The following is a 19,658-nucleotide window of genomic DNA, read 5'->3' as shown; positions in this document are numbered from 1 at the left end:
TATATCTATATATAAGTGTATTCTACTGGACATTTTTTAACCATTATTGCATCTGTGGCAACATGCATGCCAATGTTATATCTAGACTACCAGACTAGGTATTGGTGGTGAACTGTCATGAAGGCATACAACTGATTTCTAAAGATATTAATTGCTATGATCACCTTTTCTGTACATAATTGACGTATGTACTCTAAGACAATTACAGGTAATCGGAAATCCTCTTGAGCCGGATCTGCTCTGCAGTCACCCTCTTGACATTGCGCCACAACAGTGGCATGCATGGTAATGGTGATGGAGAGTGTAACCCCAACTGAGCGCGACGAGCTGACAGAACCTGTGGACTGTGGAGAGACCTGGGCGGTGGAACGAGTCCAGTGAGGCACACACACATGGGGCCAAGGCCCATCCTTCTCCCGCTCGTCTGCTGCTGCACTATGGCACCTTGCCTGCTCACCAGCCAGCCAAAAACAGGGCTAAAACTCCCAACACAAAACTCAAATTGAAGGCACATACTTAAAATGAATTTAGCTGGTGGCACAACTCTTACATCATATATCTCCCTTTACAGTTCGCCTTTTCAAACCAAAACTATGCTCCCACCTCAGCCCCAAATTGTTTCCCAGTCAGAGAGAGAGAGAGAGAGAGAGAGAGAGAGAGAGAGAGAGAGAGAGAGAGAGAGAGAGAGAGAGAGAGAGAGAGAGAGAACAGCGCAGTGGTCCTGGGGGACAGGAAGGCCTGCTGTAATTCCTGAATACCAGCCCAGGCCCATGGGGATCCATGACCTGCATCTCTGGACCTCTGCTCTCTGCCTCTATCGCCTCAGTAGATGGAGCGTGTTCTGCTCTCAAAAACAGACCAAAATAACACACACACACACACACACACACACACACACACACACACACACACACACACACACACACCAACACTACATCTCTTACATTTAGGTTTCATTTAGTATCTCCCTAAATATAACTGATATACACCGATTTTTTTGAGTGGGAAATATTATGACAAACTTTGCTACACAACAGTGTTTAGTTCAGCTGTTAAATGTGCAGAATAGTCCTGAGAGACTTCACTGCCTACAGATCCGGACGGTGTTGAGCTGAGTAAAGGCGGATCCCACTAATAAATAAATTCAGAATGATGAAACTAACTGCAACGCCGTGATATGCCAACAGTGACACATGCAAAAAACAAATGTACAATACAGACGAGTCACTGAGAGGCGATGGGAAAAGGTGGAGAGACAGGGGTCATCATGTCATCACGGGAACTACATACAGAAAATCTACATTATTCCATCTCATTCAAGTTCAACTTTGATCCCATTTGTTATGAGTCAGTTTAGCCTTGAACAATCTCATACAGAGGAATATTCTTCTTTCTGGGCTTTAATGGTAACATGTTAATGTTGTAACAGTTATTTTAGTTACCAATAAGTCAAAAGCCCATCAAAATTTCCCAGAATCACAGTTTGTTTTGACTAAGACAAAAAAACAGCAAATATTCACATTTTAGTGGCTGGAACCAGTGACATTTTGGCCATTTTTGTTTATGAAACTTGTCGACTGACTAATCAATTAAAGCAACTAATTGTTTCAGCTCTAGATAAAATGCTAAACATGCAATATGCAGGCCATAGTTACTCTTTAAAACAATGCCAGGAAACACCCGCACCCCTTCTCAGGTACTGTAAGAATGAAATAGAGAATACACACAAAATGCACCTTGAGTACATTTCTGTAAAAGACCTTTCTAAAGGCATTCACGGCCGTTTCTCACAGGATGCTGTAAAGCAGCCCGACAGGCCGATTGGATGTGGGATGTTAATGCTAGTGGCATTGTGAGAATGCAGACACGATAGAAATCTCCAGTGTAGAGGTTTGACGATCAGGCCGTGTGCCTGCACAACGAGCTGGATCTGTGGACCCGCTATGGATGTGTCATCGTCCGAGTTGAGTGGTCGAGGAGAAGTGCTCTACCTCTCCCCGCCGAGGGTTCCTCTCCTCCTCTCTCCTCCTCTCTCCTCCCTCCTTCGTCCCATGTTAGTATCACTGAGGTCTGCCCTGCAGCCTGCCTGCATGTGAGGAGGATTTTGTCACTTTCTATCAATTGGTCCCAATCCTCCACCGTGCACACACACACACACACACACACACACACACACACACACACACACACACACACACACACACACACACACACACACACACCTCCCCCTGTTTACAGACACAGTTACATAACGGCACGAGGATTTCTGGGCTAAGGGAGGTTTACTCCCCCTCTTGAGCTGTTACCTTTTTCTCTCTCTTACTTTTTATTCCTCTTATCCTCACACACACACACACACACACAAGATAACACACACACACACACACACACACACTCTGAGCTCACTTGCCATATGCTTAACACGCACCTTCAGTCACACACACACAACAGAGACTGTTGTGTAATTCGCTGGGTTCCTGATCCTCTTTCTTGTATCAGGTTTTTCTACCCCATGATTCTGACTGAAGGGAATATACTTAGACGCTGGCCGTGTTGATTAGGACACGACTGCCCCCTGTTGTCTCAGCGGAGAAACACACTTGTCTGGGTCACTGCAGAGCTATTAATTTGTCACATTCAGCCTTCCAATTCACATGTACTTTTATTAACACATTCTGCACGTTCAAGAAGCAGCTGTTAAAACTACATATGTCTGTTGTACATTATCATATAATGTGTAAAAAACCTAAACCTTGTGACAAAAAAAATGAAAAGGATTTCTCAAGCGCTCTACAGAACCCACACACACACACACACACACACACACACACACACACACACACACACAGCATTAGTCAAAACATTAGGCTGGCTGCCCTCTGCTGTCTGGTCAATGTCACCACACCTCCCTGTTAAACCGTGCCGTGCTGAAAAAGCCTCTAATCACTTGATTCAATTTGAACAGATAATTAGACAGGGACTGGACATACATGTAATGGTGTATGAGTTGTATCGATCGACACTTTATTGCTGGGCCCCTCTTTGGCAGAAAAAAAAGCAATAACAGGGTGAATGATGGCGGAGAAGCCGTGGCATTTAATGGCTCGCTAGATTACAAATCAATGGCTCTTCTGAGGGAGAACATTTTAAGCCATTAAATGGCATTACAGCAGCAGGAGGACAGATGGGCAAAAAGACAAAGAAAGGTATAAGTGGAAGGTTCAAGAGTTTACTGGATCCAGAGAAAATAATATAATTCAAACAATTCAGATTTACTGGCAGGTAATGTAAAAGAAACCAAGTTGATTTTTATTTTTTATTTAAATCACCTTTTATTTTAATTATTGTTTTTTTCAAGATGTTCTTATAATTGTCTCACTCACTATCAACAAAAAAGTATCTTATTTTCTGCCCTTTAATTTTCATTGTGCATTGCATTGTCGTGTCACAAAGTATATATATACAGTATATATATATATATATATATATATATATATTTATATATATATATATATTTATATATATATATATATATATATATATATTTATATATATATATATATATACACATACCTATATATATATATATATATATATATATATATATATATATATATATATATATATATATATACACATACCTATACATTCATGTGCAGTGTTGTATTGAGAGACAGGTGTTACTCAACAACAGTAGTAAAACAGGGATACTAGCTAAAATAAGAAACCAGGTGCTCTGAAAACAAACCATTTGCCTCCAAATCCCCCTCTCCCTATCAGCCCAGCTTTGATAATGTGGTTGGGAAGGATTCAAGACAAGAGCGTGGCACTATGAATCTCAAGCAGGGCCATGCCGAGCACAAAGAGCACCTTAAAGTCTCCAAGATGACCTAAGGTAAAGCAATCTTCATCATTTAAATCCCATTAAACGGCTACGAACCCCAAGGTTTTGACGGATTACCTTTTTGTTTATAGCAGCAGCGTGTGATTACATAAACCATCAGGTCTACTCTTTTGCACACAGGAGGTACGCTTGTTCCTCTATGTGCACAAAACAACAGGAGGCAGACTAAATATCATAACACTTCATAGTAAAGAACTTTGCACTAACAATCACTGCAGACACGGTTACAAAAGGTGGCTCATATTAGACTGAATGTCAAACCAATTAGCATTAATTGGCTGTTGGAAACGAAAAGCTCTTTGATGTGTGTATTTTCAAAGCTACAGCTAACAAGAGTCCAAATTACCAGGACCTATCACAGGTGTGTGTGTGTGTGTGTGTGTGTGTGTGTGTGTGTGTGTGTGTGTGTGTGTGTGTGTGTGTGTGTGCGTGTGCGTGTGTGTGGGGGGGGACATGCCAAACAAACTGTACCGACAAACTGGTAAATTGGTCTCGAGTTAACACTAATAAACAAGGCTCTTGTAGCAGGGTTTGTCACTTCCGTTTCCATGCGATGTTGACATTATCTTTGTAGCCTCCATACATTTCAAAGATGAGAAGAATTTTGCTTTTATCCAAACAAGACCTCCCGTCTCAAACCTAATCTCTTTTTTGTGTGAACAGATGGCCAACAACAACAAATGCAGTTTTAGTACCACATTTCTCCCTTCATGACAAGAAAAGCTGTGATTACACGAGGCTTTCCGGGTGTTGATAAATAATCCATAAAAATCCTAATCAGGTGTCCACACTCTTCCCAGCGGTGACTATAAACAGCCACCCCACTATATTAATCCTACAATAGGAGTCATCCACAACGGCCCTTTGTGACTCAATATCTGTGTTCACCGTCCGACCGCACCTCTATATCAAAGAGGTTCTCTATTATTTACACGGCATTCATTACAGCACAGGGGCAGAAATGCCTGAATAAACACACAAACAATCCTCCGTCTGGCTGGCCAACAGCCCATTATCATGGGAGCACAATCGCTGACAGCCGCTGCTGGATACGGATTTCAGCCGACTTATTGATAACAATAATATGTGGAGAATAGTCCCTAACAAATACCGTATTTAATCCTGATTTAATAATATTAGCTAAAAAGCAAAACATGGATATTTATGACCGTTTTTTAAAGATCTGCATCTTGAGTAGGAACCAGTGGGCTTAATTTAACTAGGAAGTCATATTGGCACTAGAACATGTGCGACATAGAACGTCAGAAAATACTGGTTTTGGTTTTATTGACAATAGAAAAATAAATTACACAAGATCACCAGCTTTAGCCTTTAATAACGGTCTGCTAATAGCTCCGCACTGGGTTTGGTGTTGAAAGGCCAGTATACACAAGGTGATACCACAGCAAACACACAGTAATACGTTGTTTAAATTAGAGTGAAAGGAAGGGCACTGGGAATCGCACACTCCTGTTAATGGTCTAAATCAATTTGTTACTCGACACACACACACAGACACACACACACACACACACACACACACACACACACACACACATTTCGTATACATTTAAGAAATTGACCTATTGTAAGTGCAAGACACAAATGCACACATTCATTTTTCGCTCCAAACTAAATCTGTTCATGAGCTTATTAGGTAGTGCTGTTGTGGTTGTTGTCGCTGTGCTCCCATGCTGTGTCATTGTCTTCTGGACCGCATTCGCTGACAAGGAAACAGAACATCCTGACACGGATTTAACCTCAGCCAAGTCGGCCTCTCTGCTCGTGAACCAAACCTCCGGGGACAAACTGGGTAACAGTTATTAACCAAGCCCTTCTGCTTCTGCTAGTTACTGTTGATACATGAATAAAACTACACCACGAGTACATATACACACACACTCTTACACACATTTAGAAACTGTTGGAGCATTCACAGCTTGACTGAAAACCACGGGAGTCGAGGCATGCAAAGAGTGCATCAGTACTAGATGGAGTTATAAAAAAGAGACCACCCTAGTTCACCTAAAATAGTTCAGACATATGGAGGTGTGCTCACTCATGTAAAAATGGTATTTAATACAGTAGTTACAGTGAGAATCCAAAGGATTTGAGCAGCATAAACTCTTATCTTAAAGCTGCTCTAATCAATAATGTTATATTAAAAATGGATCAAAACACTGTGTTTAATGTGTGACCCACATAATATGATCAGGCGATTCCGCTTCACAGAACATTTTACCACCTTTCAGCTAATTGTTTCGGTTTTCCAGCACACAACTTTAGTGTTTTGGTCAACTCTGATCGCTCTCATCAGCTTTTGTTTGACAGAAGAAGTTGGTGAACTAGCTGGTGAACACAGCTGAGCTTTTAACAGCTGAACCGCCAGATATTTCCCTCAGGAGAGGATGGAGACTAAACAGAGCTAGAGGGAATATACATTCATCAGGTGGACACACAACTCATAATGAATGTTTGCTTACACTCACTATATCAACTTTAGAAATGTGATAACATGCGATATGTCAGTGCACACAGTCTCTGTGACTAGGTTGGGTTTACAGCTCGCTGTGCTCCATCCAAGTGGTAAAAAAAACAATGACTGCAGGCTTAAATGATAAATATGTTTGGGAATATAAGATTTCTGAATGACCTCAAATTTGCAAAGCCTCACTATTTTGCCAACTGCCACACCCAGCCCATTGTGAACCCAATAAGAAGCCCATACCACTGAGCCCGACCGATCTAACCAAGATGTATCCCGATACACCACTGCAAGGTCAAGGGCAGAGAGGCCACTTGGCAGCCAGACTAGGATATTCCTCCTTGCTGCAGTCAGTCATCATCGACCACATGGGCTGGCTGAGCTCACACCTCCCCCTGGATCAATAGAAACAGGATCACGGGTCCAAGCCAAGAGGGAAGAATTTAGAGATTGCTCTGGTACCGCCAGTCAAGATAAGAACAAGACTGAAGGGGGGGGGCAAAGATAAGTCTATTATTAAATAGACAAAAAAATATTATTTTGAAAAAAAGGATCAATTATTTGAGTAATTTTACACGATAAAATGCAAAATATTCTCTGGTTTCACTTTCTCAAATGTCAAGATTTTTGCCCCTCTTTGTCTTTTATGACTGAATGTATTTGCATTTAATCACATACAATTAGTTATTTTAATATGTCACCTTTAGTTCTGGGATATTGTGAACATTTTACAAACAAAACAATTTCGTAAAGAAAATAAGATAATGAAAATGATTGTTATAGTCTATATCTTCATCTATATAGTTCATCTTTTTGTTCTATTACAAAAACCCAAAGCCACACAGAACAAAACCCAGGAGAGAAAATACAGCACCACGCAGTAAGAGATTGATTTCATGACGGACTCTCCTGATCTAAAGTGTTTCCCCTTTAGACCAGTGTGAGACAACTCTGGTGAAAACCTACTCTGTCACTATGGCAACCAGCAAAGTGGATGCAGAGACGCCGGTCTCCACAAGGCTGCAGCTTAGCAGGAACACAGCATACTGTACATGAGGGGAAGTCCTTCAGTAAAGTGTTCCCCATCTCTCAAGGGGAACATAAGGAGATAGTGAGGTTTGTTCCTACTGACCCACACGGCCATCGTTCACGTCCAGAGGAATGATTGATACACGCTGGGGCATTCAAGTGGAGAAATGCTGAGGAGGCATATGTTAATTCCCCTTCAAGGCATGTTTTGAACCTGCAAGGCTTTCTGTAGCAATGAAGGGGAGTGCTGGACTGGTAATTAAAAGCTTTCATTCCCCATCTTAGTGGCCGGCTGGTTTAAAAGCAGGAAGGAAATCTGTCAGCACTGCTTAACGTTGGCGCAGCAGGAAGGAAAAGACAAGGGGATGACATCTCATATATCCAGTGAGAGGGGCAAGTATATACCATGAAGCTATAATGGTAGACATATAAATCCAGAAAAGACCTGTCCTGGCAAAATATGGAACTGTTTGCCTACTGTTAATGGAGTAGACTTCAGAGCAAAGCACAGAAACTAAGGAGCAGCCAATCTAGAGCTTCAATAAGCTCTGCCATAATATTTATGGGAATCTAGGGAGCCGGACCAATTATTCTGAAATGTCATTAATGTGGCAGCCTTCATAAGTTAAAACTGTACAAATGCATTGATTCAGTTGCAGCTAAATCTGTATTTACACTTGAGTGGACCTGAATGATTGCACTTTTTCTATTGCTAATAATTGGTAATGGTAATGGCTTCCATTTTTTTGGGCCTGATGGGAATTTCTGCCATTCTACCATTTGTTCTGCACTGCTGCATTCAATTCAATGAATGACTGACAGGCCATTGATTAATTCACTCAGGTGAGTTGGTCACAGGATGGCACAACAATGGCTCTGGTTCCCAGTGGATGGGGCTGGGATTACTAACTTACCTGTAGAGATGAATGCTGTGTTTTTATTCTCCCTTCAAATCAAATTCATTCTTATGGCGAGCACAGGAATAGTCCTGTATGCACTAAACCAAGCCAAGCCACAAGGTTTGAAACACACTTGACATTGACATATTTCCTTTTCAATCAAGTAGTTCCCCTGCCCCATGTGGAGAGGGTGAAATCATGACTGCTTACATTTAGGAAAGTATACATGTATCCTATGAATCAGGTGGCGAGATGAAGAGCATTATGGGCTACTGTCTGACTACTGAGGGGTAAGGAAAATAACTGATGCCCTTCAAAGCGACCACTGATGATTTGTGCAGTAAAAATAAACACATGTTTGAAGGTACAACAGTTGGAGCAAGCATACACACAATTAACATAACATTTGAAATCACATAAAAACATACCCTCGTTTTGTTTATAGACACCAGAATGCATGCAAACAGTAACAATGCAAATATTGTAAGAGGGAAAGCAAAACATGAGCCCTTTGCAGTGCCTCATGTTGTTGGCCAGACAGTGCCCTTTGTGAACATTACAGATTCAAGTCACACACACACATCTGTACACAGACAATGTGGTGTCACCGAGCAGGAGTCAGGCATCATGACTGCTAGCATGCAGCTTATAGCTAACAAACGGCGTAAGGCTGAATGAAGCCGGCTTAAGTGTCACCCTACCTTTCAGCACCACCACCACCTCGGTACCGGCTGCATCCTCCCCCTCCGCTCCGCCGCTGCTGGTCGGCGGCTCGTCTCCCTCAAACAGCTGGTTCACCTCCCCCTGGATGTCTGAGGGGCGCCGGTCGCCGTCGCTCTTGCAGACGGTGAATCTCTGGCTCATGGTTGTCGCCGGTGAGACCAGCGACGGGTCCTCTTGCCACGGTGACTGGGTGATGGACAAAGGCAGCAGGGAAAAGCTCTCTCTTCTCTCGTTGCTGCAGGTCCACCTTCACCGTCTGATAAGCTTTCCTCAGACTGCAGAGAGCGAACAGCCGCTCTTTGTCGGGTAATTAGATGTGTAATACCGACTGGACTGTCTCATCAACCGGTGTCTGGTGCTGCCGCTGCACCTGGGTCCTAGAGCCGAGGGGTTTGTGGCGCCGCTTTAAGGAAAACGTAAACACACAAAAATCACACTTTGTTATACTTAACATGAAAAAACAACAACATTGTACCCCTATTTATCACTATTATTTTTATTATATTTCATTTTTAATGACGGCGTTCAACGCAACACAGCCATCTACAGTTCTGAATTGGCGTTGCTAGGCAACCACAGAATACGCTGAAGATCAGTTAGTAAAGCAGCTGCGTTGAGTTTTTAGTACATAAACAGTTTATGTGTAAATAATAACTGAAAGCATGCTGTAAGTAAGTAGGCACTATCCCCTCCATTTCACTTCGGAAGCATATTGTATGTTTTACATTCAACTGACAGCTTTAGTTACTTCAATACATAATCTAAATCAACGAATGAATTATGATGTATGATTATGGGTTAAGCTAATCAAAATAAAGCTCCACCTTTACCTGCACAGGTTAAGTGATGTACACATTAATCAACAACAATAATAACCCAGTAATATGATTGAAATGACATACTCTCTACATACTTCTGCATAATGTTTATGCCAGTACTTTTGTACTTTATCCTTTTTGCTCAGTAAAACATCTGAATACTTCTTCCACCTCTGACAAACAGACAGGACCCTCCCACCCCATAAATCTGAGGGCACTGTTCTTATGTTGCGTCAGCTGTTTTATGCTAATTTAATTAAACATTAGTCGGGCCCAATGGCTGATTTTGCCCCTGTGCCACCAGGTTAATCAAGTCATAGTTTCAGTGGTTTGCATCAAAGGTAGTGGTGCTAAGCTTTGAACATGAAGAAGTTGGACGATCACTGAAAAGAAACAATCCGACTTGATTCATTTCATTTCACTTTGATTCATTTATTCTATTTGAATTGCTGGAAAAATCTGAGCTGAGGGAGTGTTGCTCTTTTCACATTCCTCATCCAAACAAGGATGAGGAATAGCAACAGCTGGACCCAAAAACCTTAAATTGGTCATTCAATATCGTTTTTCTTACTATGGCATGTACAAATGTCCTCCTGGTGGTAAAGCCTAATATTGTTTGGTCCAGAATCAAACCAGCTCCCGTCACAAGCAAACATCTCACCGGGAAACATGACGTGATATGTTTGAAGCACATAACAGTTTTTGAATAACTATCATCTAGCCAGATTTAGTTTTGTCTTTCTTACAGTGATGCAAGATTACCTAGATTCAGACAATGAAAAGACATTGTTCTTATTTCAGTAAACCGTGTACAGATTTGGTTATGAAGGGGTTCAACTCTGTAACATTATTTTATTGTGAATGAACATCAAATATACAGTAGACATAGGGGAGGGCATACCCTGATTTATATTCATTGTATAGCTGTTTAGCTAAACATAATGTATTCCAATGTCACAGATCTGCAATAACTCTTTCATGAAGCTTATCAAAATCATGTTCTTGCTGTGTCATAGTGACGTGAATCCGATTCAAGGGTGTAATGGAGGCTATGTTTGTGATTTCCAATTGTATTACTCTATATTAAAAGTGTTTCCATTATTTTGACTCCATGTATGTCAGTGATCCTATACATGGGGATTGACAAGTTCATATTAACTGAAGTGTGTACATGTCTGCTTGTTATATAGCAGGCAGTCCTCAAGTGTAACATTAACAACAGTGATATCCCTTTATTAGCCTTACCTGTGTCAGTAAATTGTGTTAGTGAGCCAGCTTGCACAGTTGCATTGCTCTAGAACTGCAGCTAAATAGTATTCAGACATGATTAATGTAATTAGTTACACGTTACAAGTGTTTAGTAAGTCAACATGTTTGTTGTGAAGGGGTCTAGGTCTGCAATTAATAAGAGATCATGCTAACCAGCACTGGGCCATACTTTTGAGCTAATATTACACCTGTACTTTCAGGTTGTTAAGAACTATTTAATTGCAATCCGATCACTCAAAACACATTTGAAATCAAAGTGTAAAGGGGTAAACTCTTTTTAACTTTAACTTTGATTTATCGTTAAACACAAATCTTGATCCAAAACACTTTAGCACAAATACCAAAAAGCACACATCGCCAAGTTAATTTGTAGACACATCTCATGTTATTTGATGCGAATCAGAGAAACATTTATTTTTTCACCACAACTGGGAAGTCTATAAATGTGATTCAGATCTGTGAGCGGGCTGAGTTGCTGCACAACGTTCTGCAGCAGTAAACAGTTTAGATATATGTCTTTCTAAAACTCTCTGTCTGCATTGAAAAAAATCTGTCACACTTTAATAATCATTTATTCAGTAAAAATGGAAAAGAAAAGGGAAAAAATAAATCAATGTTATAATGAATCAACCTTATTCATTATTCAATATATCCGATATTATAGATGATGCTGAATTGTCTACAAGAGAGAATATACTGTCTTTGCTGTAAAAAGCACCATAGAGTATCAATAAAAACCTAAATCAAGGAAAAAGGGGTTTGAGAGTCTATTAACAGAAAATCAAGCAGTAATAATTCCCTTCAAAACGAAAAAAAGTTAGACCAACTTTGCTGAGTCCACTTAAAGGCAGTGTCGGGCAAAGAATAGAAAGTCTCTGTGAAACACTTGAGTTGCACAGTATACGTGTTTTTCATTCTTTCAAAGATCAAGGATGATAATCTTGACATATCCTCGTCCCCATCTTCAACTGACAGGCAGTTTGTATGATCTGTGAATGGAGCAAAAAAAAAAAAAAAAAGTACTGACAACACGAATAACACTATTTTATATTGAATTCTTTAATGTACATGGCAATTTATAACAACCCCACAATACATTTGTATAATGTATTGCATATGGCACTGCAGAAAATAATATTAATATTTATAATAATAATTATAATTCTTATTATAATAATAGGTTTGTATCACTATCATGGTGTAGCGTCACACTCCCTCTGTTTTCAAATACTGACTGCAAAGACATGGTACTCTTTTTTCATGTCTCACCGTGATCAGAGTTAAAGACCTGTGGTTTGGACCAGCCGAGACAATCTGCCTGTGACTCAAACTCCTTCAGCTCAGCATCAGTGACATTCTGTCTCCTACCTGTTAAAGAGGGGACACATTGGAGATGAAAGCCTCGTGATGATATTCTGTCTACACCAGTAACATCTCACTCAATGCGTGTTTAGAGTGCATGCTATTAAAGACCTGTTAGAGATGAAAACAAAATACAGTAATATTAGTGAGCAATATTTTTAAAGGATGTTAAGGTCTGTTTGTCATTGGGTTCACCACTTCTACATTGAAAAATCTCAACGACTATCAGATGGGTTGCCTTCCAGTTTTGTACAGACATTCATGTTGCCCTCATGGTGAATTGTAATAACAATCCCTTCATTTCTCCTCTAGAGCCTTCATCAGGTTAAGGCAATTCCTCCTATTATTTGGTTCATTACCAAATACTACATTCCAATCAGTCTCAGCTATGCATGTGCTTAGTGCTAATTAGCACCTAAGATGGTGAACATGGGAAACATTATACAAGCTTAACATCAGCATCTTAGCATGCTGGCATTAGCGTTTAGCTCAGCTGTTCCGTCACAATTTAGTGTTGTTCCTATCGGCTAGCTTTATATTACTGTACATCCCGATAGTTGGGAATATGATCACATATTTTCATATTTTATCCCTCTGTTCTCCTTACTAAAGAGAAATAAAATGCTGTAATCGTCCTTTACAACGAAGCAGTCAGGACAGCCACTCTGCAGCAGCTCGTCTGGTTGACCCAATGGAGTACCTGTTGGAAAAATGTGGATGGTAATAAAACATTAAATGGGTTATGGTAAAACTATAATGTCAAAAATCATATTCACACTATATCTGTATCAAAATGTAAAAAATACAAATACAAGATTTTTAAAATGATAAAAGAAATTACATTAGATAAAATAACAAGTTTGAGAAATATCACAAAAATTTGTGCAACATTTCAGTATCCTACAAATCATTTGAAAGCCAGAGGGCTCAAACGTATTTGCACAATCAATTATTATTATTATTTGTATTATTATTATTATTAGTAGTAGTAGTAGTAGTAGTAGTAGAAGTAGTGGTCTGCACTGTAAAAAATTAACATAGTGATTAGAAAAAGTAGAGGCAAAGAGACAATTTAACAAAACTCTTACTGTTGACGTTGACATCAAACAATGTGTTGTTCTCATATAAATAATCTTCTGAATCCGTTTCGCAATATCCATAACTGCAAAGCATTTATTAAATATATAACAACTGAAAATACAACTTTACAGGACACGGTATTGTATGTACAAATACTCAATAAGATGAAAGATTGCTCACAATTTATACTTATATTCGGCAGTGTAGATGTTCCGGGTGTCTTTAGAGGTAACGTTTACTTCAATACTTGGCCATAAAACAGAACTCACTACTGTTGAAACCCAACAGCTTTGCGAGGAAATGGCTATGAGGTACCAACTCCCACGCAACTGAAATAACAAAAGAAGGGAATCTTGTTAATTTATTCATTATTAATAGTTAATTTGTAAATGTTCAGGTTGGATTCAGTTGAGTTTCATTTAATAAAGCAGTTTAGAAAATACAAAGTTAGTAATAAATGTGGAACTTACATCTGGATCATTGTCCACTGGCTTGAGCAGCTTCTCACAGGCCAGCGACGCAGCCTGGCACACTGAGGTGAGACTCAGCACAACAACAGCAGCGACACACAAAGTCTTCATGGTGGCTCTGACACCTGTTTGTCTCTCTGAGGTCGGTCTTACAGAGAGAGCCGAGATATCACTGACCAATTATTTTCGTGCCTCATCTGCTCAACCCTGCTCTAGTGAGTACCACCCCCAACTGACCAGAATGTTTGCATTTTCAGTAAGCCTTCATGTTTACTTATCAAACTGGCATGGAAATACTGCTGTTACCAAACTGAGGGAAAGGGGGCCGTTTGTGAGGGTTGAGGTTTCATGTGTGTTTTGCAGTTCTACAACAGTATAGTGCGTGTGCATTAACATTTTCAGGATCAATTCTTCCACATTTTGTCAAACACGACTAACAGTGTATCCCAAATCCATGCTACACACTGAGATTTTGATGCTGGCTCACATGTACTAACATGCACTAAAAGCATGCACAGCTAGCTCGATTATGTCAACAAAGCATGGAGAAGATCAGATGACAACACACTGTACATAGGGAGGGAGAGAGACTTTGTTTTGTGTTCAGTTAGTCATTACTCCACTATATTTTTACATAGCAAAATTGTGTTTTCTGCCATATCAATGTTCAGAATGTTAAATACAGATTCTTTAAGAACAATATCTTGATTTTCTGTTTGGGATGTTTAAGTGTGACCTTCCAAAGAAGCAATGTGGTTAATGCTGCACAGTTAAGGTTGTTGCAAAGTTCAGATTTTGGAATAAAGTGGTTAAGGTAACAAACAGCGTTGGCAACCGGTCCACCTTTGAAACCCCATGTCAAAAACCTTGTTGTGATATTTGATTCCGCCTTTTAAGTTTGACAAGCAAGTCAATGCAGTAGTTAAATATTTTTTTTCCAGCTTCGCACTATTGCCAAATGAAGCAGTTTCTCTCATCAAAAGTTGTTGAGAAATTCATCCTCGGACTACTGCAACTCCCTGTGTACTGGGATTAAACAGTTGTCCCTGCCCCGCCTTCAACTGGTCCAAAATGCAGCAGCCAGGCACCTGACAGGTACAGAGGGAACGTATTACTATGGCGTCCCCCGATTTAAACTCAAGCACAGGACTGACCACGCAGTTGCAGCTCCACTGTGGAACAGCGTCTCCCTCCCACTCAGATCTGCCCCCTCATTGACTCTTTTAAGTCCAGGCTCAAAACACACGCTTTAAGGTGTGAACACACCTTCAGTCTTCCTGATGTGGCTAATTTCTTTTTTTTTTTACTTGTTGTTATGTGTTGTTTATTTGGGAGCTCTGTGCATTGATGTTTAGGTCAGTGTTTCTTTTATGTGTGATTTTAGCTACCTGCTCTGGTCTGTACATCACTTTGGTCAAAATGTGTTGTTTTTAAATGTGCTTTATAAATAAATTTGATTGATTGATGCACCTTGAGGAGGTCATGTACCAAATTTCTTAGCAATCCATCCAATAGTATTATTATTATTATTACTACTATTATTATCACTATTATTATTGTATTTTCAGAGCCACTGTATTTGGTAAAGCTCAGACTGATATATTCCAAATAATTTTAATGATCTTTTGTGAATACAGAAAATTGACTAGGACTACCAGTCTGGTATAGAAGAGCACAGACGGCTAAAACCCATTATATCCTGGTGGCATATCAGGAATCCATAATTAATGAAGTTATCAGTGCAAAACTTTTTTAAAAAGGGGAAACGTTCATTTGTTAGGTCTTCTTTTTGATTTTAATCTAAAAAGACGAAGCAAGTGTCATTCTGGAGGAGGGTTAACACCAGCCAGAGAGATTTTTGGAATCAACCGGGAAACATGAAAATTGTTCTAATACAATGACTTTCAACTCATGGTAATAGAGTAATTTATGAATTATTATAAAGCATTTAAAAAAGGTTGTTTTATTAGAAAGTACCAACAAAACATGCATACACTGTCTTGTTATTTTGGAGAGGTCTGTGTGTGTGTGTGTGTGTGTGTGTGTGTGTGTGTGTGTGTGTGTGTGGGTGTGTGTCTGTGTGTATGTGTGTGTAGGTGTATGTGTTTGCGCCTCCATTGACAGAGCTTGCATTGGAAACAAGACATATAGGCTCAGTAAGCAGGAAAAGAGTTTTATGCCAGAATATGCAATGAGCCACTTGGGCTGCATAAACACAACATACAGTAGGCTGCACCAGCTTTCAGTGAAGTGAAACTGTATCTTGAATCAAGGATGTGGCTTTGTGGCTTACTTGGCCAGATAGCTTGTTCTTTAGTGACTCATATACCACTGCAACTGCGATTAGATTATTGTCCCACCTGTAGAAATGTGGCATGTATGGTCTATTATAAAAAAAAAAAAAAACACTGCTAAAAGGCCTCAAAGGTTTCACAAGAGCACATTCAGGCTCAGACTCGCGACACCATTCACTATCAAACATCCAGCAGAGACGAAGCACAATGGATGTGGGACCAGTGATCTACACGTTGTTGGAGGTGCTCATCGCTGTTAGCTGCTGTCTTGGTAATGTGCTGGTTATTTTGGCGCTGTGGACCAGTAAAAGCATTCAACAGCCCACCTTCTGCCTCATTGTCTGTCTGGCTGTAGCCGACTTCTTGGTTGGCTGTGTGGCCATACCGCTGGCTGTGGTGGTGGACGGACGAGTGAAGACTTCATTCCACGGCTGTCTCTTCATCAGCTGTGTGGTCGTCCTGTTGACCCTCGTCTCAGTTTTGTGTCTCACGGCTATTGCAGTGGACCGCTTCCTTCGGGTGTATGTCCCACTCAGGTGAGATTATTCAGATGTACTAACGCTTCCTGAATGCAGAGGGAATTAAAATGGCACTGCCAGTGTCAGGGATTCAGTCATATATTCTGCTAAAACTACATGTAGTCATTGTACTATGAGATGTTTTAGATAATGAAAATGGCTTTATGTTTTCAAAATTACAATGACAAGATGATGTATGTAAAACATTTTTATACTTCTTTGAATTGTTCTGTTTCGTCATAACGCTCAAATACATCAATATTTGTTGAGGATACCAACCATTACTTCTTTTCTGTTTTTAGGTACAAAAGGACAGTCACACAGACACATTCTCGGCTTGTGGTAGCAGCGTGTTGGCTTGTTGCAATACCACTGAGTTTTGCTCCCATGTTCGGATGGTACAACCACGAAACCTTATCCAAGTCAGTCGACTCTACTATTGTCTGCCGGTTTATAGATGTGATCCCCATGTCATACCTGGTTTACTTCAGCTTCTTTCTCTGCACCCTCACACCGCTGCTGGTGATGACTGTAATGTACGGCTACATTTTCTGCACCATACGAGGAAACCTTCGAGAGAAACCAGGTAACGGTCCCCAAAAACAGTCTCAGAACTACCTGAAGAAAGAGAAGCAGCTGGCCGGGTCTCTGTCTCTGGTCTTGGCTCTGTTTGCCCTGTCCTGGCTCCCTCTCCACGTTATGAACTGCATCGTTTACTTTGGTGGGCCGAACGATGTACCAGAAACAGCTTTCTATGTTGGCATCCTGCTTTCTCACGCTAACTCGGCTGTAAACCCAGTCGTGTACCCATTCAAAATACAAAAGATCAAGGCGGCGTACCTGAAGCTCTGGAGGGAGTTTATCACATGTGGAAAAGAAAAACAAGGAACTCAGACAAGCCAGACGACAGACAACAATCCCAGTAACAGTAACATTAACAGCGTGGCCAAAAATGAGTGTAGGAAGATTTCCTTAGTTGTTTGTAATGAATGATTATACAAGCAAATTGATTAATACAAAGCATATCCATTATATTTGACTCATCAGAATGTATTTTATTTAGCTGAGGCATGTTTTTATTGAAGAAATGTCAGTTTTGTTATCAGTTACACTTCTTATAGGTTTGTGGTTAGCCATTTCATTTTTACATTTACTTTTAAGATCTTTAGCTATATTTAGTTCAGCATTTTGTTCTGTACATATATTTTGTGAGTCTTTACTTTTTTGTGACTATTTACTTCTTGTCTGCTATCAACATATCATGTGTAAAGTTTCCACTGCTGTCAGTCTTTAAGCAGAGCTGGACTGAGAACTCTCCTCATACTGTATTATGTCTGTGTTGGACGCACAAGATCCTCAATATATTTCATCTGACTCTGAGTTAAACTGCAAACAAGTGTACTTCCCATATCGTGTTCTATTAAAGACGTAGTTTCAAGCCTAAGAGGAAGTGAGAATCATCTGTAACATGTATCTGATGGACAAAAATACTTTGTTGTTGTAGCCATCAATTATATAAAACTACTTTATCGTATTACAACTGATTTATTATCACTTTCCATTTAATGACAAAGTACAATTGAGGATGTTTTATGTCATGCATTAATCCAGAAATATCCACGTTTTTATTTGCTGCCAGCAGCTTGATCTTTGCTTCTAATTATTTCTAACAATAACATTAGCAGTTATGTACATGTGACAAGTTGGAAAACATGCACTTTTATAAGAATATATACAAAATGGTAATTTTATGGTCTGTTGTGTTGAATGTGATGTGATTGAGAGGATCATTCATGGATAACATGACGACTTACTGAAACCACAAGTTCAAATTCATCACACATGAATAGTGGTTGAAATAATAAGACTGTTTTTTATTGTATCGTTTGCTTTGTTCTGTATTGTGTAGTTTGAGATATGTAACGTTAAAACACCTGATGAAAATAGTAAGAAAAAAGATATTATGACAAAATGCATTTTAGTATACTTCTTTCATAAGAACACCTCTTTCATTCACTGGTGCACTGTAAATCAAATCTCCATGCAGCTTGCAACCAGCCTACACATGGCAATAATAACTATTTACACATATGTTCATTCAAATGGATAAAAAGTAAACTTTGTCACTATGTGTAGAATATGCATGTGATTATAGCCTTTCATCCTGATTCACATCATTCACGTTTCATCTCTTACCACAGAGTCCATGCTCACAGAGGAACATATTTTTTCTAGAATGACAAATTGCTTTTGAATTTTTAAAATGTAATATCTAAGCAATTTCCTTTCATGCACTGGGACGTCAGTGGAAATATCAAAGACGGATAACTCAGGGCAATTTGCAACCAAAACTATCTGCATGGCTAGAACCAGGTAAATGAGTCTCCTCATTGCGAGGCCAACTTTGCAGCAGCAAAGATAGGCAAACCTACAGTTTGGTTGGTAGTGCTACAATACATGATTTTAGGCATCAAAAAAAGACTATCATCAACAGATATGTGATGAGGATGTGAGATCAGTGCAAACATTTCTCCTTGGTGCTTTCATCAGCGTACTGGTGTACAGAGACCAATGTGGAAAGTGAATTCTGTCAGGAGGGATTGTTAGCAGCCTTAAAATCATATCTAATGTCCAATCATCATTCAACTGTTCTATACAACACACAGTTGACCACTGACCACTAACGAGCCTACAAAGTAGGAGCTCAGTCACATCCATTCCACATCCCGTCAACTATGATGGGCATGCTACTGAGACCATGCTCCTAAAGGCAAGGATTAGATTGTTGTTTATATATAAGATTTCAA

General features: G+C 39.8%; 3 protein-coding genes across 4 annotated transcripts in view; 1 reads left to right on the top strand and 2 right to left on the bottom strand.

Moving 5' to 3' along the window:
• slc12a5a (solute carrier family 12 member 5a) overlaps positions 1 to 9,351 on the bottom strand; it is a 150,759-nt gene extending 141,408 nt beyond the window's left edge. For both annotated transcript variants that reach the window (XM_068712476.1, XM_068712477.1), the window contains exon 1: positions 9,019 to 9,351. In XM_068712476.1, coding sequence (XP_068568577.1) covers positions 9,019 to 9,181 — 163 coding nt within the window. In that variant the 5' untranslated portion in view covers positions 9,182 to 9,351. The remainder of the gene's footprint in view (positions 1 to 9,018) is intronic.
• Positions 9,352 to 10,690: 1,339 nt separating this feature from the next.
• Positions 10,691 to 14,211, bottom strand: LOC137873953 (uncharacterized). Its single transcript, XM_068712475.1, has 6 exons — positions 14,040 to 14,211; positions 13,750 to 13,898; positions 13,578 to 13,651; positions 13,097 to 13,189; positions 12,397 to 12,495; positions 10,691 to 12,116 (listed from the first exon to the last, which is right to left on the bottom strand). Exons 1-6 carry the CDS (start codon positions 14,148 to 14,150, stop codon positions 11,929 to 11,931), a joined length of 714 nt encoding a protein of 237 aa, XP_068568576.1. The 5' UTR covers positions 14,151 to 14,211; the 3' UTR covers positions 10,691 to 11,928.
• A 2,314-nt stretch (positions 14,212 to 16,525) lies between these two features.
• On the top strand, positions 16,526 to 17,844 carry LOC137874093 (adenosine receptor A1-like). The gene is made up of 2 exons (XM_068712724.1): positions 16,526 to 16,869; positions 17,154 to 17,844. Exons 1-2 carry the CDS (start codon positions 16,541 to 16,543, stop codon positions 17,842 to 17,844), a joined length of 1,020 nt encoding a protein of 339 aa, XP_068568825.1. The 5' UTR covers positions 16,526 to 16,540.
• The last annotated feature ends 1,814 nt before the right edge of the window (positions 17,845 to 19,658 follow it).

The sequence above is a fragment of the Cebidichthys violaceus genome, unplaced genomic scaffold, assembly GCF_023349555.1.
Source record: "Cebidichthys violaceus isolate CVI_PGR_0920_01 unplaced genomic scaffold, fCebVio1.0.p SCAF_17, whole genome shotgun sequence".
NCBI lineage: Eukaryota > Metazoa > Chordata > Actinopteri > Perciformes > Stichaeidae > Cebidichthys > Cebidichthys violaceus.
Note: the sequence above shows the minus strand (reverse complement) of the source record. Positions and strands in the feature narration are given on the sequence as shown.